Raw genomic sequence first — 27,189 nt, 5'->3', positions numbered from 1 at the left:
ATAAATGTTGTGATTGGCTGTGGTTCATGTCTCTCACACTTGGGTGTCTATTCTCCATTACTCTGAATCTCCCTCAGGTGATTCCTATCCTGACCATATACTACTCACCTTCTTCATTCTCTTTCCTTGCCCATACGGCCCACCGAGCACATGCTCATGTCTGCTTCGATCGTTGGTTCCTGCCGGAACATATCGCCAGGCTGTTGCCTGAGGCAGTTTGATCACAGGCCTCACTGTAGATCAGGCAAGAATCGTTCCTGCCCTTACCACCTCTCATTGGCTGATTATGGTTTGATACCCAACCTGTTTACCCACATTATTAACACACCTTCCTTGGCCAGCAATTGTTGGTTGTGAGATTCATAGAACCTAGAACAGTGCAGCACAGGAATAGCCCCTTCGGCCCACAATGCTGTGCTGAACATGACACCAAATTAAACTAATCCCTTCTCCCACCCCTTAGTCCATATCCCTTTGTTCTTTTGTATACTCATGTTTTTATCTAAACACCCCTTAAACCCCCCCCCCCCTCCTCTCGTATCTACCTCCACCCCCTGGCAGTGCTTTCCAGACTCTTACCACCCTCTGTGTAAGAAACTAGCCCCTCACATCTCCTTTGAACTTTCCCCTCTCACCTTAAAATGCATGCCCCCTAGTTTTAGGCATTTCAACTCTGGGAAAACGATTCTGACCGTGAACCCTATTTACACTCCCATAATTGTACAGACTTCTATCAAGTCTCCCCTCAGCCTCGAGCACTCCAGAGAAAACCAGCTGAGATTTTTCTCGTCTCTCCTAGCTTCTGGTTCAGAGCTGCAACTGACTGTGCCACAGGGTGGAGGTAGATGCCTAGTGGTATTATCACTACGCTATTAATCTCGAGATGAGAAGTGTGGTGCTGGAAAAGCACAGCAGGTCAGGCAGCATCCGAGGAGCAGGAGAGTCGATGTTTTGGGCATAAGCCCTTCATTCAGCCGGGATAGCGAACTGGGGGCTTAGCTTCAAATCCGACCCCACCTTATGGTGAAACTTGAATTCAATTACCAAAAGGAATCTGGAATCAAGGGTCTAATAATGACCATGAACCCATTGTCAATTGTTGTAAAAACCCATCTGGTTCACTAATGTCCTTTAGGGAAGGAAACTGCCATCCTTACCTGGTCTGGCCTACATGTGACTCCAGACCCACAGCAATGTGGTTGGATAGTAAATGCTGCGCTAGCCAGTGACACCCTCATCCCTTAATGAATTGAAAAAACACAACCTCATAAAAGACATAAGAGATTAAGCTGCAACATAGTTTCCCACTTCGCAAAAAGGCTTAAAGCTAGTTATCCTTATTTTAGTACAAGCAGATTCCAGAAAATATTCCATTTGTTACATCTTTCCAAGTAAGATGGTGTCGCTCCCACAGCTCCTATTTGTAATACAAAGCACAGGAGCAGAACTATGCAGTGAGAAAGACCCATACTGCCCAGCATCCTCTCTTTTGTCAACACCACAAGGCATCAATTTATTCTTCTCTTCCATCTTCCCTCGTGTGGTTAGCCAATGTTCCCAAAAAAACACTGTTCACCCACTGACCTTCCTCACAGAGTCACATAGCATGGAAACAGACCTTTCGGCCCAATTCGTCCAAACACCTTCTTGACCACCCTATCTACATGTATGGAACTATGCACCTGCACCCCGAGGTCCCTTTGTTCAGCAATATCTCCCAGGGCCCTACCATTAAGTGTATAAGTCTTGCCCTGGTTTGCTTTTCCAAAATACAGCACCTCACATTTATCTAAATTAAATCCATCTGCCAATCGTCACTCAGCCCTTTGGCCCACCTGATCAAGGCCTCATTGCACTCTGAGATAATCTTCTTCACTACCCACTACAACACCTATTTTGGTGTCATCTGCAAACTTTCAAATTACATCCCCTGTATTCACATCCAAATCATTTATGTAAATGACAGATAGTAGTGAACCCAGCACTGATCCTTGTGGCACTCCACTGGTCACAGGCCTCCAGTCTGAAAAACAACCCTCTACCATGATCCTCTGTCCCCTGCCTTCAAGACAATTTCACATCCAAATGACTAGTTCTCCCTCAATTCAATCTGAGCTAACATTACTAACCAGTTTACCATACAGAACCTTAGTCAAATGTCTTGCTGAAGTCCATATAGACAACATCCACCGCTCTGCATTCAACCATCTTTGTCACCTCTTCAAAGACTAGTTAGTGAGACACAATTTCCCACACACAAAGCCATGCTGACTATCCCCAATCAGTCCGTGCCTTTCCAAATGCATGTAAATCCTGTTCCTCAGAATCCCTCCAACAACATTGGGCCGAAGGGCCTGTTCCCACGCTGTAAGTAATCTAATCTAATCTAAACATACCCACCACTGTCATCAGACTCATAGCTCCCTGGTTTTTCCTTACAGCTCTTCTTAAATAATGGCGCTACGTTAACCACCTTCCAGTCCTCCAACACCTCACCCATGGCTATTGATGATACAAATAGGGTGGCACGGTGGCTCAGTGGTTAGCACTGCTGTCTCACAGCACCAGGGACCCAGGTTCGATTCCAGCCTTCAGTGACTGTCTGTGTGGAGTTTGCACATTCTCCCTGTGTCTGTGTGGGTTTCCTCCGGGTGCTCCAGTTTCCTCCCACAATCCAAAGATGTTCAGGTCAGGTGAATTGGCCACGCTAAATTGCCCATAGTGTTAGGTGCGTTAGTCAGAGGGAAATGGGTCTGGGTGGGTTACTCTTCAGAGGGTCGGTGTGGACTGGTTGGGCCGAAGGGCCAGTTTCCACACTGTAGGGAATCTAACCTACAAATATCTTAGCAAGGGGCCCAGCAATCTCTTCCCTAGCTCCCCACAATATTCTGGGGATACACCTGATCAGGTCTTGGGGATTTATCTACCTTAATGCATTTTAAGACCTCCAGCACCTCCTCTTCTGTAACATGGACATCTCTTTTTTTTTCCCCCAAGTTCTCTAGCTTCCATGTCCTTCTCCGCAGTAAATACTGACACAAAATATTCAGTTAAAAAAAGTCACACAACACCAGGTTATAGTCCAACAGGTTTGTTTGGAAGAATATACTCCACAATCACCTGATGAAGGAGCAGCGCTCCAAAAGCTGGTGCTTCCAAACAAACCTGTTGGACTATAACCTGGTGTTGTGTGATTTTTAACTTTGTACACCCCAGTCCAACACCGGGACCTCCAAATTATGACAAAATATTCATTTAGTGTCTCACCAATCTCCAGCAGTTCCACACATAGATGGCCATGTTGATGATTCAGTTACTTGTTACTCTTAATAAACTTATAGAATCTCTTTGGATTCTCCTTAACCCCATTTGCCAAAGCTATTTCGTGTCCCCTTTTTGCCCCTGATTTCCCCCATACTGTCCTCATCCTCCTCCAGAGATTCACTCGATCCCAAGTGTCTATACCTGGCATATGCCTCCTTTTTCTTAAGCACAGCCCCAATTTCTTGAGCCATCCAGCACTCCCTGCACCTACCAGCCTTGTCCATTCCCCCTAACAGCAGCAAACTGTCTCTGAATTCTCATTATCTGATTTTTAAAGGCCTCCCACTTCCCAACCCTCCCTTCAATGACAAATACACTCCTCCAATCTACTTTTGAAAGTTCCTGTCTAATACCGTCAAAATTGACCTAATCTCTGCTTTAGAACTTTAACTTTTTGATTGGCTCTATCCTTTTCCAGCACTATTTTAAAACAAATGGAGTTATGGTCACTGGCCCCAAAGTGCTCCCCCACTGACACCTCAGTCACCCGCATCTCGCTCTGGATTTCCCCTGGATCTCACTGAAAAGAGACATGTCAATGAAATTTCTCATCTTGGACAACATCACCCGTCCTGACACGGGGATGGGAAAGCAGGCACGGTATGTCCAACTCACACAAGTTGCAGAGTGACCACCGCACAGCCCATTCAGCTCAGAGTTACCTGTGTGAGCTCTCTGAGTGAGTACCGCACCTCACGCCTCCTCCACTTTCTCCCCACAGCCGAGGTACAGCGGTGGACTTAACATCAGCCAATTAAAAAGAGGCTAGTCCAGGCTGGAGGGACCGAGTGGCCTCTTTGTGCAGTTTATTCCTAACACCATCCAAGACAGGACCTTAATTAACTCCTCTGCCACATTCAACATTTACACAAAAGGAATAATAAAGTCAGCAGCTGTGGAAGAGACTGAAAGATTCCGGAAGGCTTTTATTTGCAATAATTTCCAGAGGGAACACATTAACCAAAACAGCCAATGGGGGGGTCCATGGGGGTTACATTAGGAATCGAATCTTGCTGACTAATGGGGTTCAGCCTTATCCCCAGCCAAGCATGGCAGCTAATACACACACACACACACATGGAACACAGCCAGACTGTGCGATGCCTCCCACAGTCAAATTGCCTGCTGATTGGCTCAGTCAACCTTTGAGGTGACTGCTCCCTGAAATTCTCCAGTGCAGGAATAGAGGCAGCTCTGACCACTGAGCCAGGATATTCGGGGGGTCGGGGGTGGTGCCCATTGTGTTTGGGCAGGTGGAGGGTATTGGGGTTTATTTGTCTCATCCTCTTACAGGCCAGCAGTGAGGATCCCATGTTTGACAGCAGGATTGCCCATTCCCTGGCTCCCATACCCAGCTGGCACCTGCCAGTGCACCTTGGATAGGAAAAGGGCCAGGGGAAAGGCTATGTTACAGCAAGCACAAACCTACACACAATGGACAGAGGGAGACAGAGAGAGAGAGAGAGAGAGAGAGAGGGACAGACACACAGAGACAGAGAGAGAGAGACACACAGACAGACAGAGAGAGAGAGAGGGACAGACACACAGAGACAGAGAGAGAGAGACACACAGACAGACAGAGAGAGAGAGAGGGACAGACAGAGACAGAGACACACACACAGATACACACACAGAGACAGAGAGAGAGAAAGAAAAACACACACATACAAACAGAGAGAGAGAGACAGACAGACAAACAGATGGAGACGGAGACAGAGACAGAGACACACACACAGAGAACTACACACAGTGACAGAGAGACAGAGATGGAGAGAGAGAGATTGAGAAAAAGAGAGGGAGACAGAGAGAGAGAGAAAAACAGAACAAAGAGAGAAACAGACAGTGCAAGTGAGAGAGATAGAGTGAGACAGAGAGATACTGAGAGAGAACGACAGTGAGAAAGACAGAGGGAGAGAAAAACAGAGAGAGACAGAGTGACTGAGGAAAAGACATCGAAAGAAAGAGAGTGACTGAAAGAGAGGCAGAGAGAAGGACAGACAGAGAGAGAGGTCGAGAAAGAGAGAGACAGATGCATTGAGACAGAGAGATAGTGAGAGAGAACAACATTCAGAGAGAGAGAGACAGAGTGAGACGAAGATAGAGTGAATGAGAAAAAGACAGAAAGAAAGAGAGAGAGAGAAGGGGAGAGGAATTGGTTAAAACAGTGAGGGGTGGAAGGTGGGAGGTGTGGTACCCGGGATGGAGGGAGAGAAGGGCAAAGAGAGGTTATAGGTGCCTCAGGAGAATAAGGCAGGAAAATAAAGCCAGCAGTTTGAAACCTAGCACAGGGTCTCCTCTCTGGGCTGGGTATGGGACAGGGGTGGGGTTGGTGAGGGGTTACACAAACCACACAAGGAGACACAGCAAGTGAGGGGGGGGGAGGGGGGGGGGATTGGGTTCACCCTCTCCCCAGACCCACCCCTACACACACTCCCCACCCCCACCCCCCTCCTGCAGTGGGTCTGGGCTGGGGGACAGCAATTGTCAGGCTGGGTTGTGTTGTGTCCATTCCATCCCCATCAATACTGTCTCGGACTCCTGACACACACAAAGCAATTCTGCAGCCGTTCAAAATAAACCCCAGAGAGAGAGAGAGGAAATAAGCAACAGAACAGCGGCAATTTTACCTGCACAGCCACGGAACTGGACGGGTTGATGTCTGCTTTTGTATGAAGCTGCTGTCCTCGCCTGAAAGATCGAAACAGGGCGATGAGTATGTGGTGCAGGATCAAAATCATCGCTCCTTCAGTATTCCCAGTGAGTGTGAGTGTGTGTCTGCTCCTGTCTCACACTCACAGAGAGAGAGAGAGCTCCCCTGCTCACACTCACTCACTCACTCACTCACACACACACAGACAGACACAGACACAGACAGGAACACAGCAGCCCTGGCTCTGGGTTAAAATGCAGGAACAGGAGCTGGGGGGGGAGGGAGGATCCACCAGAGATTTCACCTGCACCCCCTCCCCCTGAGGGTGAGCCAGCAGCCAGAGAGGGGCCGAGTGGGACAGCAGACCTCCATCCCCATCTGCAGGAGGGAGGGAGGAGGTCCCAAGGAAAACAGACCCAAACACACACTCTCAGAGAAACAACAACAAGGAATTTCAAACACACAAAACATTGCCAAAGGCAGGGGAGGCCGCCGGGTCCTAGTGCCAGCTCAGTTCCTGTTCGAGACTCTGTGGGGCAAGAGTTCAACTCGTTCTCCACCCCCCTCCCCATTCCTACATCCCCATCCCCATATCTCCCATCCCCTCCCCATTCCCATCCCCATTCCTACATCCCTATCCCCATATCTCCCATTCCCTCCCCATTTCCATTCCTACATCCCCATATCCCCATCTCCTCCCCACCAATCCCAAATCCCCCTCCCCATTCCCATTCCTATATCCCCATCCCCTATCCCCTCCCCACCAACCCGAATTCCCCTCTTCATTCCCAAGTCCCCACTCTCCTTCCCTCCACCACCCCATACCCACTCACTCTTCCCATTTCCCCATCCCCCATTCGCATATTCCCAAGCCCATCTCCACCACACCCACCCCCTCCCCAAAACCTACCAATCACATTCCCATATCCCCAATCCCCTCCACAACTCCACCCAATCCCACTCCCTATTTCCTTATCCCCCTTCCCAATACCATATCTCCAGTCCCCTCCCCAGCACCCCAAATCCCTCTCTCCATTCCCATAATGTCAACCCTCTCCCCATTACACACTATTCCCATTTCCATAATCCAATTACCTTCCCTTTCCTCCCATTCCCTATATCACTATTACCTCTCCACATTCCCTATATTCCCATAATCCCATTCCCCTCCCCATTACCACTATTCCCAATCCCGTATCCCATCCCCATTCCCCACATTAACATTCTGGAGACTGTGCCTGATCCCAAACACCCCCCCCCATCTCTTCCTCCTCTCCCTACCACCCCCACACTCAGCCTTGCCATCTCACCGACCCGACCCACTCCTCCACCCTGTCAACTACCCTTCCTATCTTGCCTCTTAACCTTCCATTCCACTTCGCCACTACCCCCTCTCCACACCCCCCGCACCCCACATCTCCTCCCCACCAAACCACCTCCCAGAACCTCTACCAGCCTCCTCCTCCCCATCCCATACACCTCAGCCCTCTCCTCCACAAACCCCCCCCCCCCCCCTGCAATCCATGACCACTCCCATCTAGAAGGATGGGGCAGCAGATACATGGGAACACCATCCCTTGCATGCTCCCCTTCAAACCCCTCCCCATTCTGACTTGGAAATATATCGCCGTTCCTTCACAGTCACTGGGTCACAATCTTGGAATTCCCTCCCCAGGGGCATTGTGGGTCTACCCACAGCACATGGACTGCAGCGGTTCAAGAAGGCAGCTCACCCCCACCTTCTCAAGGGGCAACCCCGGATAAGCCAAGTTACTGGTCTCCCTTAAACTCCACTCACCACATGTCATCCCTCAGGAACACTGGAAATGGACCAGGAGGAAGCCATTCAGCCCCTCGAGCCTGTTCTGCTAATCAAGAAAATCCTGGTGGATCCGTGCCTGATGAGGAGCGGATGAGCAGGTCGGGCCTGTCCTCATTAGAGTTTAGAAGATTGAGCGGCAACCTCATTGAAACACCCAAGATTCTTAGGGGACTTGACAGGGGGAGATGTGGAGAGGCTGTTTTCCCTGTGGGAGAGTCTAGGACCAGGGGGTATCATCTTGGAATAATGGGTCACCTGTTTAAGACTGAGATTAGATTAGATTCCCTACAGTGTGGAAACAGGCCCTTCGGCCCAGCAAGACCACACCGACCCTCCGAAGAGTAACCCACCCTCCTCTGACTAATGCACCTAACAACTATGGACAATTTAGCACGGCCAATTCACCAAACCTGCACATCTTTGGACTGTGGGAGGAAACCCACACAGACACGGGGAGAATGTGCAAACTCCACACAGACAGTCGCCCGAGGGTGGAATTGAACCTGGGACCTGGTGCTGTGAGGCTGTAGTGCTAACCACTGAGCCACCGTGCCACCCTTTGAGAATGTAACTGATTGAGTCAATCGGGGGGGGGGCGGGCAGTGTGTGTGGATTTTCAGGAGGCTTTTGACAAACTCCCAAAGAAGAGATTAAAATGTAAAATTAAAGCAGATGGGATTGGGGGGAGTGTATTGAGATGGATAGAGAACTGATTGGCAGATAGGAAACAACAAGTTGGAATAAAGGGCTGGCTATTCACAATATATATTAATGATTTAGATAAGAGAGCTAAAGATAATATCGCCAGGTTTGCTGCTGACACACAGCTGGGTGTGGGGAGGATGTAGAGATTTGTCAGTGTGATTTGGACTGGCTGAGTGAGTAAGCAAACACATGGCAGATAGAGTCATAGAGATGTACAGCACGGAAACAGACCCTTCGGTCCAACCTGTCCATGCTGACCAGATATCCCAACCCAATCTAGTCCCACCTGCCAGCACCAGGCCCATATCCCTCCAAACCTTCCTATTCATATACCCATCCAAATGCCTTTTAAATGTTGCAATTGTACCAGCCTCCACCACTTCTTCTGGCAGCTCATTCCATACACGTACCACCCTCTGTGTGAAAACATTGCCTCTTAGGTCTCTTTTATATCTTTCCCCTCTCACCCTAAACCTATGCCCTCTAGTTCTGGACTCCCCCACCCCAGGGAAAAGACTTTGTCTATTTATCCTATCCATGCCCCTCAATTTTGCAAACCTCTATAACCTCAGCCTCTGACGCTCCAGGGAAAACAGCCCCAGCCTGTTCAGCCTCTCTCCCTGTAGCTCAAATCCTCCAACCCTGGCAACATCCTTGTAAATCTTTTCTGAACCCTTTCAAGTTTCACAACATCTTTCCAATAGGAAGGAGACCAGAATTGCACACAATATTCCAACAGTGGCCTAACCAATGTCTGTACAGCCGCAACATGACCTCCCAACTCTGTACTCAATACTCTGACCAATAAAGGAAAGCATACCAAATGCCTTCTTCACTATCCTATCGACCTGTGACTCCACTTTCAAGGAGCGATGAACCTGCACTCCAAGGTCTCTTCATTTGCACCATAAAATGGATCAATGTGAGGTTATCCACTTTAGGAACAAAAATAAGAAGCAGGATTATGATCTGAATGGCGATAAGTTGAGAGAGGAGAAGATGCGATGAGACCTGGGTATCTTTGTACATGAGGAGAAAGTGAGGACTGCAGATATTGGAGAGTCCAAGTCAAAAAGGGTGATGCTGGAAAAGCACAGCCGGTCTTTCTACACCAGCCAATGACAGTTAGCATTGTGGGGCAGTGGGTAGTGAGGAAGGTCAATGTTGACCTTCACAGTGAGAGGATCTGAGTACTGGAGCAGGGAGGTCTTGCTGCAATGGTACAGGGCCTTGGTGAGACCACAGCTGGGGTATTGTGGGTAGTTTTGGTCTCCTTAACTGAGGAAGGATGTTCTGATGATGGAGGGAGGGCAGCGAAGGGTTTCCCAGACTGATCCCTGGGATGGCGGGGCTAATGTATGAGGAGAGACCGGATTGGTTAGGATTCTGTTCACCAGAGTTTAGAAGAGTGAGGGGGATCTCCTAGAAACTTTTAAAATTCTAACAGTACTAGACAGGGTAAGTGCAGGAAGGATGTTCCTGATGACCCAGGGAGTCCAGAACCAGGGGTTACAGTCTCAGGATACAGAGTAGGATATTTCAGACTGAGATGGGGAGAAAGCCAGAGAGTGGGGAGCCTGGGGAATTCTCTCACATAAAAAGCAGTTGAGGCCACAACACTGAATGCTTTCAAGAAGGAGTTAGATATGGCCCTTGGGGCTGAAGGGATCAAAGGCTATGAGGAGAAAATGAGAACAGATTGGATGATCAAGACCATACTGAATGGTGGAGCAGGCTTGAAGGGCCGAATGGCCTACTCCTGGACGTAGTTTCTAAATTTAATCGGGGCCCAGGGTTAATCTTTGAGGAGTGGCTATGAAATGCAGAAAGGAATTTGCATTTCTCTTGTGGCTTTCACTGCCTCAACTCAGGACATGACAACTTTGATTTGTTTTTTGGAATGTAGTCTTTGTTGCAATGTAGAAAGCCCAGCTGCCAATTTCCACACAGCAAGCTGCCTCAGACAGCAATGTGGGATAACGGCCAAGTTTGAGGGACTGAGTTTTAGTGGCAGCAGGATTGTCCAGTGCAGGAAGCCCTCAGAGCTGAAGGAGGAAGTCCCACCTCTCAGAGCTCATGGCCAATCAGATGACTGACAGCTCAGCCGTGTCACCAGGTCTGGAGGCCTCTAGTGGAACTGCACCCATTCTTGGGTATCAAGCAATCAATGTAAAGTGAGGATTGGGAGGGTTGTCAGTGGGAATCCCCAACAAGGGAGAGACAGCCAGAAGGTGGGTCTGGGGGGTTGGTACAAAGGCCAGGTACAATGTAGCAACACAGGGTAGGGGGCAGACATGAGGGGACAAATTCCTGCCCAATTGCTCAGGGACAGGAGGTAAAGCCCACCCACTTTCCAGTGGAGTTCTAAGGCTAATGTGGGCTACGTCTGGTTACATTAACATAGAGGGAAAGGGATAGTCTGAATTTGGGAAAACTAAAGATGGAGGATTGGGTTGGGGTTTAGGATTAGGGTTAGCAATAGGGATAGGTTTAGGGATCAGGATAGGGTTAGGGATAGGCATAGAGATAGGGTTAGGACTGGGTTAGGGATTGGCATAGAGATAGGGATAGGGATAGGGATAGGGATAAGGTTAGGGAAAGGGATATGGTTAGGGATAGGGATAGGCTTAGGGATAAGGTTAGGGATAGGATTAGGGATAGGCATAGGGATAGGGTTAGGGTTAGGGATAGGGATAGGGATAGGGTTAGAGATAGGGATAGGGATAAGGTTAGGGTTAGGGTTAGGGATAGGGATAAGGTTAGGGATAGAGTTAGGGTTAGGGTTAGGGATAGGGATAAGGTTAGGGATAGGGATAAGGTTAGGGATAGAGTTAGGGTTAGGGTTAGGGTTAGGGATAGGGATAAGGTTAGGGATAGGGATAAGGTTAGGGATAGGCATAGAGATAGGGTTAGGGATAGGGATAGGGATAGGCATTGGGATAAGGTTAGGGATAGGGGTAGAGATAAGGATAGGCATAGAGATAGGGTTAGGGATAGGAATAGGCATAGGGATAAGGTTAGGGCTGGGTTAAGGATAGGCATAGGGATAGGGATCGGCATAGGGATAGGGTTAGGGATAGGGATAAGGTTAGGGATAGGGTTAGGGATAGGCATAGGGACAGGGACAGGGACAGGGTTAGGGATAGGGATAGAGTTTGGGGCTGGGTTAGGAATTGGCATAGGGTTAGGGTTAGGGATAAGGTTACGGATAGGGTTAGGGATAGGGTTATGGGTAGGGTTAGAGTTCGGGATAGGGATAGGGAAATGGATAGATTTGGAAACAGGGATAAGGTTAGGGATCGGGTTACTACTGTTGAATGATGAATGTTAGGGTGAAAGGATACATGTTTGGTGTGTGATGAAGTTTCAGGTTCAGAGTCTGGACAGTTCAGAACGTGGTGAGCCTTACGCCCAAGGTTGGACATCAGGGTTCGTGTTGGTCTCATGTTAGGTTTTGTGATTAGAACATGGGGTTGGATTGCAGTGAGACCCAGGGTCAGGTTTGGATTTTGAGGTTAGGCTTCAGACTGTCATTAGAGTGGGTTAGGTGCAGGAAGGATGTTCCTGGTGGTGAGGGATTCCAGACCCAGGGATCATAGTTCAAGGATAATGGGTAGGCCATTTCGGACTGAGGTGAGGAGAAATGTCTTCAGCCAGAGACTGGGAGCCTGGGGAATTCTCTGCCACAGGAAGTGTATGCAGACAAATCATTATGTCTTCATGAAGGGAGTAGATAGAGATCTTGTGGCTGAAAGGATCAAGGGATGTGGGGGTAGGGCAGGATTAGGGTATTGAGCTCAATGATCAACCATGATCACACCAGGCTTGATGGGCCGAATAGCCTTCTCTTGCTCCTGTCTTCTATATTTCTATGGTTCAGGTGAAGGTTGGGTTTACATTTAGAGTTAGGGTTAGGTTTAGGGTTAAGGTTAGATTTAGATTGATGATAGGACATAGAACATAGAACATTACAGCGCAGTACAGACCCTTCGGCCCTCGATGTTGCGCTGCCCTGTCATACTAATCTGAGGCCCATCCCACCTACACTATTCCATGTACGTCCATATGCTTGTCCAATGACGACTTAAATGCACTTAAACTTGGCAAATCTACTATCATTGCAGGCAAAGCATTCCATTCCCTTACTACTCTCTGAGTAAAGAAACTACTTCTGACATCTGTCTTATACCTATCTCCCCTCACTTTAAAGTTGTGTCCCCTCGTGTCCGCCGTCCCTATACTTGGAAAAAGGCTCTCCCTGTCCACCCTATCTAACCCTCTGATTATCTTGTATGTCTCTATTAAGTCACCTCTCAACCTTCTTCTCTCTAACGAGAACAGCCTCAAGGCCCTCAGCCTTTCCTCGTAAGACATTCCTTCCATACCAGGCAACATCCTAGTAAACCTCCTCTGCACCCTTTCCAAAGCTTCCACATCCTTCTTATAATGCGGTGACCAGAACTGTGCACAATACTCCAAGTGTGGCCGTACCAGAGCTTTGTACAGCTGCAGCATAACCTCCTGGTTCCGGAACTCAATCCCTCTATTAATAAAGGCCAAAACACTGTATGCCTTCCTAACAACCCTGTCAATCTGGGTGGCAACTTTCAGGGATCTGTGTACATGGACACAGAGATCTCTCTGCTCATCTGCACTCCCAAGAACCTTACCATTAGCCCAGTACTTTTGATTACTCCATCCAAAGTGTATCACCTCACACTTGTCCACATTAAACTCCATTTGCCACCTCTCAGCCCAGCTCTGCATCCTATCTATGTCTCTCTGCAACCTACTACATCCTTCGTCACTATCCACAACTCCACCAACCTTAGTGTCCTCTGCAAATTTACTAACCCACCCTTCTAAGCCCTCATCCAGGTCGTTTATAAAAGTGATAAACGGCAGTGGACCCAACACTGACCCTTGCGGTACGCCACTAGTAACTGGACACCAAGATGAACATGTTCCATCAACTACAACCCTCTGTTTTCTTTCAGCAAGCCAATTACTGATCCAAACTGCTATGTCTCCCACAATCCCATTCCTCTGCATTTTGTACAATAGCCTACTGTGGGGAACCTTATCGAACGCCTTGCTGAAATCCATATACACCACATCAACCAGTTTACTCTCATCTACCTGTTTGGTCACTTTGTCAAAAAACTCAATAAGATTCATTAGGCATGACCTACCCTTCACAAAACCGTGCTGACTGTCCCTGATTAGATTATTCTTTTCTAGATGGTTATAAATCCTATCTCTTATAACCTTTTCCAACACTTTACCAACAACTGAAGTGAGACTCACTGGTCTGTAATTACCAGGGTTGTCTCTACTACCCTTTTTGAACAAGGGAACCACATTTGCTATCCTCCTGTCCTCAGGCACTATTCTTTGTAGACAATGATGATTTGAAGATCAATGCCAAAGGCTCGGCAATCTCCTCCCTTGCTTCCCAGAGGATCCTAGGATAGATCCCATCGGCCCAGGGGACTTATCTATTTTCACACTCTGCAGTATTTCTAATACCTCTTCCTTGTGATCCTCAATCTCTTCTAGTCTAGATGCAAGTATCTCTGTATCGTCCTCGCCAACATTTTCATTTTCTATTGTGAACACTGTCGAAAAATATTTATTTAGTGCTTCCCCTATCTCCTCTGACTCCACACCCAACTTCCCACTATTATCCTTGATTGGCCCTAATTTAACTCTCATCATTCTTTTATTCCTGACATACCAATGGAAAGCCTTAGGGTTAACCCTGATCCTCTCCGCCAACAACTTCTCATGTCCCCTCCTGGCTCTTCTGAGCTCTCTTTTTAGGTCTTTCCTGACTTCCTTGTAACCCTGAAGTTTTCACATTTTGTCCTAACATAAGCCACCTTCTTCTTCTTGATCAGGGATTCCACTTCCTTAGTAAACCACAGCTACCGTGTTCTATATCTTCCTCCCTGCCTGACAGGTACATACTTATCTAGGACCCACAGGAGCTTTTCCTTGAATAAGCTCCACATTTCTAATGTGCTCATCCCCTGCAGTTTCCTTCCACATTCTACGCTTCCTAAATCTTGCCTAATTGCATCGTAATTTCCCTTCCCCCAGCTGTAACTCTTGCCCAGTGGTATACACCTATCCCTTTCTATCACTAAAGTAAACCTGACAGAATTGTGATTGCTGTCTCCAAAGTGCTCACCTACTTCCAAGTCTAACACCTGGCTGGGCTCATTACCCAGTACTAAATCTAAAGTGGCTTCGCCCCTTGTTGGCCTGTCTACATACTGTGTCAGGAAGCCCTCCTGCACACACTGGACAAAAACTGACCCATCTATAGTACTCGTACTATATTTGGATAGTTGAAGTCCCCCATAACAACTATCCTGCCTCTCTCACTCCTATCATCTTTGCTATCCTTTCCTCTACATCTCTGGGACTGTTCGGAGGCCTAAAGAAAACTCCCAGCATGGTGACTTCTCCTTTCCTGTTTCTAACCTCAGCCCATACCACCTCAGTTAACGAGACCCCAAACATCCTTTCTGCAAGTGTAATATTGTCCCTGATCAACAATGCCCTCTTTTACCATCTTCTCTGTTCTTACTGAAACATCTGAATCCCGGAACCTGCAACAACCATTCCAATCCCTGCTCTATCCATGTCTCCGTAAATGGCCACAACATCAAAGTCCCAGGTACCAACCCACGCTGCCAGTTCACCCACTTTATTTCGGATGCTCCTCGCGTTGAAGTACACACACTTCAATCCAGGTTCTCGCTCGCCAGTGTCAGATACTTGATTTAGGAACTCCCTACTCTCATCCTATTCTGTACCTGTCCTACAATTTTGGTTCCCATCCCCCTATTGGATTAGTTTAAACCACCCCAATAGACTTAGCGAATTTCCCCCCCAGGATATTGGTCCCCCTCTGGTTCAGATGAAGACCATCCTGCTTGTAGAGGTCCCACTTACCCCAGAAAGAGCCCCAATTTCCCAAAACTCTCCCTTCTGCACTATCCCTGTAGCCACGTGTTCAATTCCTTTCTCTGTTTGTCCTAGCCCTAAGCTTCCACCCTAGCTCCCTGAATTTCTGCTTCAAGTCCCCATCTCTCCTCCAACCTATGTCATTGGTGCCAAAGTTGACCACAACTTGGGGCTGCTCCCCCTCTCCCTTAAGGATCCCAAAAACATGATCAGAGACATCACGAACACCTGGGAGGCAACACACCAACCGTGAGTCTCTCTCGTCCCCACAGAACCTCCTATCTGTCCCCCTAACTATGGAGTCCCCAATGCCTACTGCTCTGCTCCTCTTCCCCCTTCCCTTCTGAGCAGCAGGGACAGACTCTGTGCCAGAGCCCTGTGCCCCACTGCTTTCCCCTGGTAAGTTATCCCCCCCAACAGTAATCAAAATGGTATATTTATTGTTGAGGGGAATGGTCATAGGGGATCCCTGCACTGCCTGCCGGTTCCCTTTCTGTCCCCTGACTGTAACCTATCTGCCTTTTTCTTGTACCTGAGGAGTGACTACCCCCCTGTAACTCCTCTCAATAACCCCCTCCGCCTCCCGAATGATCCAAAGTTCATCCAGCTCTAGCTCCAGTTCCCTAATGCAGTTTTCGAGGAGCTGAAGTTGGGTGCACTTCCCACAGATGTAGTCAGCAGGGACACTAGTGGTGACCCTTACCTCCCACATTCTGCAGGAGGAACATTCCACTGCCCTCACCTCCATTCCCACTATTCTAACTCCCGAAGTGACAACCAAAAAGGTTAGGTTCGAGTTTTGGTTTAGAATTTGGTTCAGGGTTCGGTTTAGGGAGAGATTTGTGTTTGGGGTAAGGATGAAGGTGAAAGGTTAGCTCGCGGTGAAGTGGTCAGTTTGTGATTAGGGCAGGGCCTGATGAAATGTAATGGAAACCGTGTGAACAGTCAGCCAATCCCAGCCACAGCATCAACACTCATCATAGAGTCATAGAGATGTACAGCACGGAAACAGACCCTTCGGTCCAACCATTCCATGCTGACCAGATATCCCAACCCAATCTAGTCCCATTTGTTTGCACTTGGCCCACATCCCTCCAAGCCCTTCCTATCCATATATCCATGGCAGATGCCTTTTAAAAGTTGCCCCTTAGGTCCCTTTTATTATCTTTCCCCTCTCACCCTAAACCTATGCCCTCTAGTTCTGGAGTCCCCCCACCCTGGAGAAAAGACCTTGCCTGTTTATCCTATCCATGCCCCTCCTGATTTTATAAACGTCTATAGGGTCACCCCTCAGCCTCTGACGCTCCAGGGAAAACAGCCCCAGCCTGTTCAGCCTCTCCCTGTAGCTCAGATCCTCCAACCCTGGCAACATCCTTGTAAATCTTTTCTGAACCCTTTCAAGTTTCACAACATCCTTCCTGTCGCAGGGAGACCAGAACTGCAATATTCCAAAAGTGGCCTAACAGAAGAAAGAAAAACAGAGGGTCACTGCACAGTCACTCAGGGGCAAATGGTTCCAAGCTTCCCTGGTGTCTTGCTGCTGGTCTGGAACTCCTGCAGAGCTCCAGAGATCAGCTCACACCTTTCTATGTTTGGGACTTGACTAAACACAATTTGTCACATCATTCATTACGTCTACAGAATGGGATGATTTTCAACTCAACCGTCTCAGCTGCATTTTAACCCAACTCCTCACAACTATTTGGCCCGGCAGCTTTCTGCTGACTCTTTGAAAGATCGAGGCTCTGTAATGGTAGCGTGTACCATCTACCAGATACACAAGTTCACCGAAGGACCTCAGCACCTTCCAAACTCTCAACCATTCAAATCTATAAGGACAGGGGCAGCAGATACATGGGAACACCATCCCCAGCAGGTTCCCTTCCATGCCACTCCCCAGCCTGATTTGGAAATATATCGCCGTTCCTTGTCGCTGGGTCACAATCTTGGAATCCCCTCCCTCAGGGCATTGTGGGTCTACCTACAGCACATGGACTACAGCGGTTCAAGAAGGCAGCTCACCCCCACCTCCTCAAGGGGCAACTAGATGGGAGATAAATACTGGCCCATCCAGTGACACCCACATCCCATGAATATAAAAAGTACATTTGATCCCAGTGACCTCTCAATCCCTAGAGCCCTGAGATGGTTCACTTCTCAGGTGTTTGTTCCTTGGAATGTTCCTGTTGAATTGAGCTCCAGAGCTCAACAATCCCTGTCTAGAAACATTTGCTCATGTTGCTTTTGATTATTTTGCCAACTACAGTCAGCCCTAATGTAACGCGATAGGTCTGATCCCGTGCTATCTTTCATTGTAAGAAAATGGTGCAATAACCCACCATTTCAACAACCGAGCCAGAATCACGTTTGTAGCCAATACAGGTAAGGGAAGATCACATTCTACAAATAACGGTCTAAACTCTTCAATCGCATTAAAGCCAATTTGCGCTGAAGGAACACGTGTTATAGCAGAACGGCCTGTTTTCTCTAGCGTGTCACAATGCTGACCAGCCCTCCCAACAATGGAAATGGTTTCTCTTTGGGAACACCGTTAACTACCTGTCTCATTTTACACACTACTACAAAACGTCGGCTTTCTGTGCTGACAGGAGAACCCTCCCAGCCCCCTTCCCACCTCATCACAGATCGAACAATGTTTCAGGAAATGCCGACAGGACCAGAGTCTAATCCTACACGAGCCCCCCCACACGAAGTCAAACACTCAACACTGATGGCCTTCTAACATGTCACCCTCAATGGGACCATCCTGAGATTTAGCAACACAAACAGCAGCAGGTGCAAAAGATCCCAAGGCAGTGGTTTGTGTTCATTTATGGGATGTGGGCTGTCACTGGCAATTGTAGGTAAAAACAATGACTGCAGATGCTGGAAAGCAAATACTGGATTAGTGGTGCTGGAAGAGCACAGCAGTTCAGGCAGCATCCAACGAGCAGCGAAATCGACGTTTCGGGCAAAAGCCCTTCAACTGGCAATTGTATCCCATCCCTTGTTTCCCCATGAAACAGTTAAGGGGAACTGCCTTCCTGAACTCCTGCAACCCACAGCTCAGTGACATGACTTTCGAAAGTGTTCTGCTGGCTCAAATCACATTTCCTTCCATAGAGGAGAGGCCAGAAGCACAGAATGGTTTCGGACTGCCTGATAGTTTCATAGACACCATTGATGGGATTGATAATATTATTAAACTTCCAGAATTATTAAAGAACTGAGTTTGAAATCCTCCAGTCGCTAGGCCTGGGGGGAAAACAAGCCAAGTAATGACAAACCGAGGGAGATTATCACAACACGTCCAGCAGGATCAGACAGAGGACACTGAGAAAGACCAGGTGGAGGACAGATACCTTCCCGAAGAGTGAGAGAGAGAGAGAGAGAGAGAGAGAGACCAGTCAGTGTACAGTTATCTCCCTGAGAGAGAGGGGACTGAGAAACACCAATCACTGTACAGATATCTCCCAGTGAGAGAGGGGTCTGAGAGACACCAGTCAGTGTACAGGTATCTCCCTGAGAAAGAGAGAGAGAGGACTGAGAGACACCAGTCAGTGTACAGGTAACTCTCTGAGAGAGAAGGGACTGAGAGACACCAGTCAGTGTACAGATATCTCCCTGAGAAAGAGAGAGAGAGAGAGAGAGGACTGAGAGACACCAGTCAGTGTATAGTTAACTCTCTGAGAGAGAAGGGACTGAGAGACACCAGTGCAGACATCTCCCTGAGAGAGAGAGAGGAGACTGAGAGACACCAGTCAGTGTACAGATATCTCCCTGAGATAGAGGGAGGGGACTGAGAGACACCAGTCAGTGTATAGATATCTCCCCGTGAGAGAGTGGACTGAGAGACATCAGTTATACAGCTGTACAGCACAGAAACAGACCCTTCAGTCCAACCCATCCATGCCGACCAGATATCCTAACCTAATCTAGTCCCATTTGCCAGCACTTGGCCCATATCCCTCTAAACCCTTCATCTTCACATACCCATCCAGATGCCTTTTAAATGTCGTCTTTGTACCAGCCTCCACCACTTCCTCTGGCAGCTCATTCTAACCATGTACCACCCTCTGTGTGAAAATGTTGCCCTATAGATCCCTTTTATATCTTTCCTGTCTCACCCTAAACCTATGCCCTCCAGAGAAAAGACCTTGTCTATTTACCCTATCCATGCCCCTCATGATTTTATAAACCTCTATAAGGTCACCCCTCAGCCTCCGACGCTCCAGGGAAAACAGTCCCAGCCTGTTCAGCCTCTCCCTATATCTCAAATCCTCCAACCCTGGCAACATCCTTGTAAATCTTTTCTGAACCCTTTCAAGTCTCACAATATCTTTCCTATTAGCAGGGAGATTAGAATTGCATGCAGTTCTGTAAAACTGAACTAACCAAAGTCCTGTCCACGACCTCCCAACTCCTGTACTCAATACTCTGACCAATAAAGGAAAGCATAACAAACACCTTCTTCACTATCCCAACTACCTGCGACTCCACTTTCAAGGAGCTATGAACCTCCACTCCAAGGTCTCTTTGTTCAGCAACACTCCCTAGGACCTCACCATTAAGTGTATAAGTCCTGCTAAGATTTGCTTTCCCAAAATGCAGCACCTCGCATTTATCTGAATTAAACTCCATCTGCCACTCCTCGGCCCATTTGCCCATCTGGTCCAGATCCTGTTGTAATCGGAAGTAACCTTCTTTGGTCTCCACTGCACCTCCAATTTTGGTGTCATCTGCAAAATTGCTAAACATACTAGTCTACAAAAATGTCCCTCAGAGAGAGAGAGAGAGGGGGAACTGAGAGACACCTGTCAGTGTACAGATATCTCCCTGAGAGAGTTAAAAATCACACAACACCAATATTGTAAAACCAAGAACTTTTTTAAAGTTACATTCTCAAGGGAACTTTAACAATCGGTGCCATGTCGGCCCAGATAATGCACTGAAGGTGTGAGGTGTGAGACTTTCTGTGCCCCAATGTTCAGACTGATTCTAATCGAAAAAAGGGGATTTACGGAATCTGATATGGATTCATGCAGTTTTTGAGCAAAATCAAATGTAATCCTGCAAGTACAAATTCACCCCACAAAAAAAATTTACAATATGGAAGAACTGAAATCAACCTGGTCATTCTGAAAGATAAGAGACTTAACAAACATTCCAGGTCTTTTTCAATCTATCATTTCAGTTACATTACACTGTAAACTTTTACTATAAATTCTGTGTCTTATGATCTTATACTCCACACCTCCTGGTGAAGGAATGGCGCTCCGAAAGCTAGTGTGCTTCCAATTAAACCTGTTGGACTATAACCTGGTGTTGTGTGATTTTTAACTTTGTCCACCCCAGTCCAACACCAGCATCTCCAAATCATTGCTGAGAGAGTGGAGACTGTGAGACAGCAGATACCTTCCAAAGAGAGAGAGGAGGGGGTGGTGGGGGATGGGGGGGGGGCGGGGGGGGTTGGTGTTGAGAGACACCAGTCAGTGTACAGCTATCTCCCTGAGAGAGAGATGGGACTGAGAGACCCAGTCAGTGTTCAGCCATCTCCCTGAGAAAGAGAGAGGGGGGACTGAGAGACACCAGTCAGTGTACAGATATCTCCCTGAGAGAGAGAGAGAGAGAGGGGGAACTGATAGACACCAGTCAGTGTACAAATATCTCCCTGAGAGGGAGGGGAGTGAGAGACCCAGTCAGTGTACAGATATCTCCCTGAGAGAGAGTGAGACTGAGAGACCCAGTCAGTGTACAGATATCTCCCAGACAGAGAGACACAGAGAGAGAGAGATAGAGAGAGAGGGGATTGAGAGATACCAATGTACAGATATCTCCCTGAGAGAGAGAGAGAGACAGAGAGAGAGAAAGAGAGGGGGTGGGGGTGGGGGGGGGAGGGAACTGAGAGATACCAGTCAGTGTACAGATACCTACCTTTTCCACATTTTGATTGATCAGTTAACACAGTTTCCCTTTAAGAATTGACTGCGGTTTAGTTTTAAAACCGTTGGTCACAAGAGCAGTGACGGAGGAGCAGCTGAAACCACAGCTGCCTGACAGCCTGGGTTTCCCCATCTCACCCAAGAGTTGTTGAGAAATATGTTCAATCCTTGCAGTATCTGCTCCCATCCCCTTCCTCTTTCGGTTCAATGTTTCTTTCTCATGCCCCTCGCCGTGTGACATCAGTGTTTCTGTAATTATGGAGTATTTGTGTCCATGTGGATACCCGGACTCACAACATCAAAACTGGCTAATCGGCCCGTCTCCTCTGTGCTGGTCTCTACGCTGCACCGGACTCTCTACCCACAACCCCTCCATCTCAGCCAATCAGCATGTCTTCCTGTTTTGTTCTCCATCACATATTTACCCAACTTCTCCTTTCCCAATGGGTCTCTGTTCATCACCTCCTCCCACTCTCATTCTTGTGTGGGGGAAGAAATCCCTTCAGCATTTCCAATTGTGTTACTCATGACTTTTTCATGTTGATAGCCTTTTGACCCTGGCCCTCCACAGAAACCTCAAAACAGCTCCAGTCCATCTCACCCTTCCAAAAACACTGGGAGGTCATGTTACAGCTGTACAGGACATTGGTGAGGCCGCTTTTGGAATACTACATGCAGTTCTGGTCTCCCTCCTAAAGAAAAGATGTTCATAGAATTCCTACAGCGTGGAAACAGGCCATTCGGCCCAATAAGTGCACACCAACCCTCCAAAGTGTAACCCACCGAGACTCATTCCCCTACATTTCCCCCTGACTAATGCCCCTAACCCACACATCCCTGGACACTATGGGGAATTTAGCATCGTCAATTCACCTAACCTGCATATCTTTGGACTGTGAAACTTGAAAGGGTGCAGAAAAGATTTACAAGGATGTTGCCAGGGTTGGAGGGTTTGAGCTATAGGGAGAGGCTGAACAGGCTGGGGCTGTTTTCCCTGGAGCGTCAGAGGCTGAGAGATGACCTTTTAGAGGTCTACAAAATCATGAGGGGCATGGATAGGATAAATAGACAAAGTCTTTTACCCTGGGGTCGGGGAGTCCAGAACTAGAGGGTGTAGGTTTAGGGTGAGAGGGGAAAGATATAAAAAAGAGACCTAAGGGGCAACTGTTTCACACAGAGGGTGGTACGTGTATGGAATGAGCTGCCAGAGGAAATGGTGGAGGCTGGTACAATTAGATTAGATTAGCTTAGATTACTTACAGTGTGGAAACAGGCCCTTCGGCCCAACAAGTCCACACCGCCCCGCCGAAGCACAACCCACCCATACCCCTACATCTACATCTACATCTACCCCTTACCTAACACTACGGGCAATTTAGCATGGCCAATTCACCTGACCTGCACATCTTTGGACTGTGGGAGGAAACCGGAGCACACGGAGGAAACCCACGCAGACACGGGGAGAATGTGCAAACTCCACACAGACAGTCGCCTGAGGCAGGAATTGAACCCAGGTCTCTGGCGCTGTGAGGCAGCAATGCTAACCACTGTGCCACCATGCCGCCCCATTTAACATTTAAAAGGCGTCTGGATGGTATATGAATAGGAAGGGTTTGGAGGGATATGGGCTGGGTGCTGGCAAATGGGACGAGATTAATTTAGGTTATCTGGCCAAGTTAGACCAGAAGGATTGTTTCCGTGCTGTACATCTCCATGGCTCTATGAGTCTGTAAATACCGAGTAAGCTATGGACCCAGGTGTAGGCAAATGGGATTGGTGTACTTTGGTGTTTGTTGGTTGGTAGAGACATGCTGGGCTGAAGGGCCTGTTTCTGTGCTGCGTGATTCTGTGATGAAGAATTTCAGGGTAGTTAACAGCCAGATGTTGGCCTAACCACATAAGGACAGTGCAGAAGGTAAAATCACCATGGTCTTACCAGACAAGTAGGCTGCTCTCTCTCTCTCTCCCTCTCTCGCTCTCTCTCTCTCTCCTCTCTCTCATTCCAGAGATGGAGATGACTGGTGGGTTTAACCTGAGGGTCACCATGCCCCTGGCAAGGGCAAGAGGTTGAGAAGGAGAGTCTTTCACAGTAACTTCAGCCAGTGCGGGGAATTGAACCCACACTGTTAGCATCACACTGCTTCACCCAGAGAGGGATGTGTATCTTTCTCGTATCCTGAACAAAATCAGGTTCCCCCTCAGATTTCATTGACTTCAAACTTCACCATCTGCTGCAGTGGGGTCCAGAACAATAGCCTGGGGTTATGGACCGACTGACATTACAACTCAGACTGCAAAGTATGGGAGCTGAATTAGGCCATTCAGCCCATCGAATGTGCTCTGCCATTTGATCATGGCTGGCCTGCTTGTCAACCCCATTCTCCTGCCTTCTCCCTGTAACTCTTGATCCCTTTTCCAATCCAAAATCTATCCGTCTCTGTCTTAAACACACTCAGTGACTTGGCCTCCACAGTCCCCTGTGGTAATGAGTCCCACAGATTCCCCAACCTCTGGCTGAAGAAACCTCTCCTCATCTCAGTTCTAAAGGGTCACCCCTTCACCCTGAGGCTGGGCCCTCAGGTCCTAGTCTCTTCTCCTGGTGGAAACATCTTCTCCACATCCTCTCTATCCGGGCCTCTCAGGATTCTGTACGTTTCCATGAGATTCCCCCTCATCCTTCTAAACTCCATCAAGACAGCACAGTGGCTCAGTGGTTAGCATTGCTGCCTCACAGCGCCAGGGACCCGGGGTCAATTCCCGCCTCAGGCAACTGTCATAGAACATTACAGTGCAATACAGGCCCTTCGGCCCTCGATGTTGCGCCGACCTGTCATTCCAATCTGAAGCCCATCTAACCTACACTATTCCATGTACATCCATATATTTGTCCAATGATGTTCATTGGACATCATCATCCAATGATGACTTAAATGTCTGTGTGGAGTTTGCATATTCTCCCTGTGTGTCTGTGTGGGTTTCCTCTGGTTTCCTCTCACATTCCAAAAGATGTGCAGGTCAGGGTGAATTGGTCATGCTAAGTTGTAGTGTTAGGTGCATTAGTCAGGGGTAAATGTAGGGGAATAGGCCTGGGTGGGTTACACTTTGGAGGGTCAGTGTGGACTTGTTGGGCTGAAGGGCCTGTTTCCATTATGTAGGGAACCTAATCAGTTTAGACCCGTTCCTCATATGACAATCCCTTCATCCCCGGGATCATTCTTGTAAACCTCCTCTGGACCCCCCTCCAAGACCAGCACATCCTTCCTTAGATACGGGGCCCAAAACTGTTCACAAGATTCTGAATGTGGTCTGACCAGAGCCTTATCCAGCCTCAGCAGTACAGCTCTGCTCTTGTATTCCAGCCATCTTGAAGTGAATGCTTACATTGCATCTGCCCTCCTAACTGCATGTTAACCTTCATGATTGTAACGGGGTCAGTCAGGTGGACTTCACCAAATCGGAGTCCCCTGATTGGGGCCGTTGACCTGGTCCAGTCAGGGAGCCCTGGCTGACTGGCTGACAGATACAAACAGGAGGGTTTGGCCACTTGGTGGTGGAAATTGAATAAAGGTTCGCACAGCTTGTGTCTTTTTCACTGTGTCTCACACCTGCACACACACAACATGGGCGCTAAAATAAAAAGAAAAAAGAAAAAATAATGAACAGAAGTGTTGGGGTCCTGCTCACCCTGAGAGCTGGCTCTGAGGGAGCTGGGTCAGGGTTGAGGACTCTCCCTGTGTAAATGAAGGGGGGACTTGGTGACAGGATACTGGCCTCTGGGGAGTTATCTCATTAACCTAAAGAGAATCCTGAACTAGGACTCTCAAGTCCCTTTGAGCTTCAGATTTCCGAAGCCTTTCCCCATTTAGGACACAGTCCATGTCTCTATCTTCCGACCAAAGTGCATCGCCTCACACTTCCCATATTGTACACCACTTCCTTGCCCATTCTCCCAGCCTGTCCATGTCCTTCTGCAGCCTCCCTCTTTCCTCATCACTAACACCCCCATCCCTGTCCCCCCCCACCACCCATCCACCCCGTCCCCCCCACCCCTGTCCCCCCCGTCCCCCCCATCCCCCCTGTCCCCCCCCACCCGTCCACCCTGTCCCCCCCCTGCCCCCCTGTCCCCCTCCCTGTCCCCCCTGTCCCCCCACCCCTGTCCCCCTCCCCTGTCCCCCCCGTCCCCCCACCCCTGTCCCCCCCCGTCCCCCCCGTCCTCCCACCCCTGTCCCCCCCGTCCCCCCACCCCTGTCCCCCCCCCCCCCCCCCATCCCCCCCCATCCCCCCACCCCTGTCTTCAGGAGGGAAAAGCCAATCTGGACCAGATCGCTGGCAGCAACTCAAGCAAAGGTCAGGGACGCATTCTAATGTAAAGAGTTCTTAAAGAACAAAGAAAGGATTGGTCCACCAAAGGATAATGAAGGAAGGCTGTGTGTCGAACCTGAGAGAATGGGTGAGATTCTGAATGATTACTTTGCATCAGTGTTCACTGAGACGAGGAACATGATGAATGTTGAGGTTAGAGATAGAGATCCAAGCCTGAGCCGATCCAATGGACTGTCTAATCCTGTTGGCCAATTCCTAACCATCTGTCTCCCTCTGCTCCCCACCTTCTCATGCATCTGTCCAGATGCATCTTAAATGAATCTATCGTGCCTGCCTCTACCACCTCTGCAGGCAACGCGTTCCAAACACCTACCACCCTCTGTGTGAAGTACTTACCGTGTGTATCTCCCTTAAACTTTACACCTCTCACCTTGAAAGCGTGACCTCATTATTGAATCCTTCACCCTGGGAAAAAGCTTATCTCTATCCACCCTGTCTATACCCTTCATGATTTTGTAAACCTCAATCAGGTCCCCCCTCAATCTCCTTTTTTCTAATGAAAACAATCCTAACCTACTCAACCTCTCTTCATAGCTAGCACCTTCCATACCAGGCAACATCCTCATAAACCTTCTCTGCACCCTTTCCAAAACGTCCACATCCTTTTGGTAATGTGGTGACCAGAACTGTGCACAGTATTCTAAATGTGGGGCCGAACATGAGCAACCTTCCAGTTCTCCGGCACCTCACCTGTATTTAAGGATGCCACAAAGATATCTGTCAGGGCCTTAGCTATTTTCTCTCTCGCCTCCCTCAGCAACTTGGGATAGATCCCATCCAGTCCTGGGGATTTGTCCACCTTAATAACCTCTAGCATACCCGACACATCTTCCCTACTTATGCCAGCGTGATCCAGACTAATCAAACTTCTATCTCTAATCTCAATATTCATCATGTTCCTCTCCTCAGTGAACACTGATGCAAAGTAATCATTCAGAATCTGACCCATTCTCTCAGGTTCGGCACGCAACCTTCCTTCATTATCTTTTAGTGGACCAATCCTTTCTCTAGTTACCTGCTTGCTTCTTATATGAGAACAAAATGCTTTGGGATTCTCCTTAATTCCCTTCAAATAGCTGATTCCAATCCATATTTCCCAGCTCCTGCCTGATTTTGATATAATTGGCCTTGGCCCAGTTTAGTACTCTTCCCTGAGGACCACTCACCTCTTTATCTACGAGTATTATTAAGTAAAACATCACGTTGATTAAGTGTCTGAATCAGGAGAAAACATCATCTGACCAGCAGTTTCAGAGGGTCCCCAGGACAGCACTGTCCTAACCCACTCCCACCTCAAATCATCTAATCATACAGTCCAGAGGAGGACCTTCAGCCCATCAAGTCTGCACTGACAAAAGCTCCTGTAAAGCTACACCAGTCCCACTTGC

General features: G+C 48.3%; 1 protein-coding gene across 6 annotated transcripts in view; it reads right to left on the bottom strand.

Annotated features, from left to right (window-relative positions):
- pde2a (phosphodiesterase 2A) overlaps positions 1–27,189 on the bottom strand; it is a 404,089-nt gene that overhangs the window by 340,158 nt on the left and 36,742 nt on the right. For 2 of the 6 annotated variants that reach the window (XM_072576762.1, XM_072576765.1), the window contains exon 2: positions 5,952–6,012. In XM_072576762.1, coding sequence (XP_072432863.1) covers positions 5,952–6,012 — 61 coding nt within the window. Of the gene's footprint in view, positions 1–108; positions 185–5,951; positions 6,402–21,410; positions 21,528–27,189 lie in introns of those variants that run through there. The other 4 variants (XM_072576764.1, XM_072576767.1, XM_072576766.1 and 1 more) reach the window with 4 other exon arrangements.

Source organism: Chiloscyllium punctatum, chromosome 9, assembly GCF_047496795.1.
Source record: "Chiloscyllium punctatum isolate Juve2018m chromosome 9, sChiPun1.3, whole genome shotgun sequence".
Lineage (NCBI taxonomy): Eukaryota > Metazoa > Chordata > Chondrichthyes > Orectolobiformes > Hemiscylliidae > Chiloscyllium > Chiloscyllium punctatum.
This window is presented reverse-complemented; position numbering and strand designations above follow the sequence as displayed.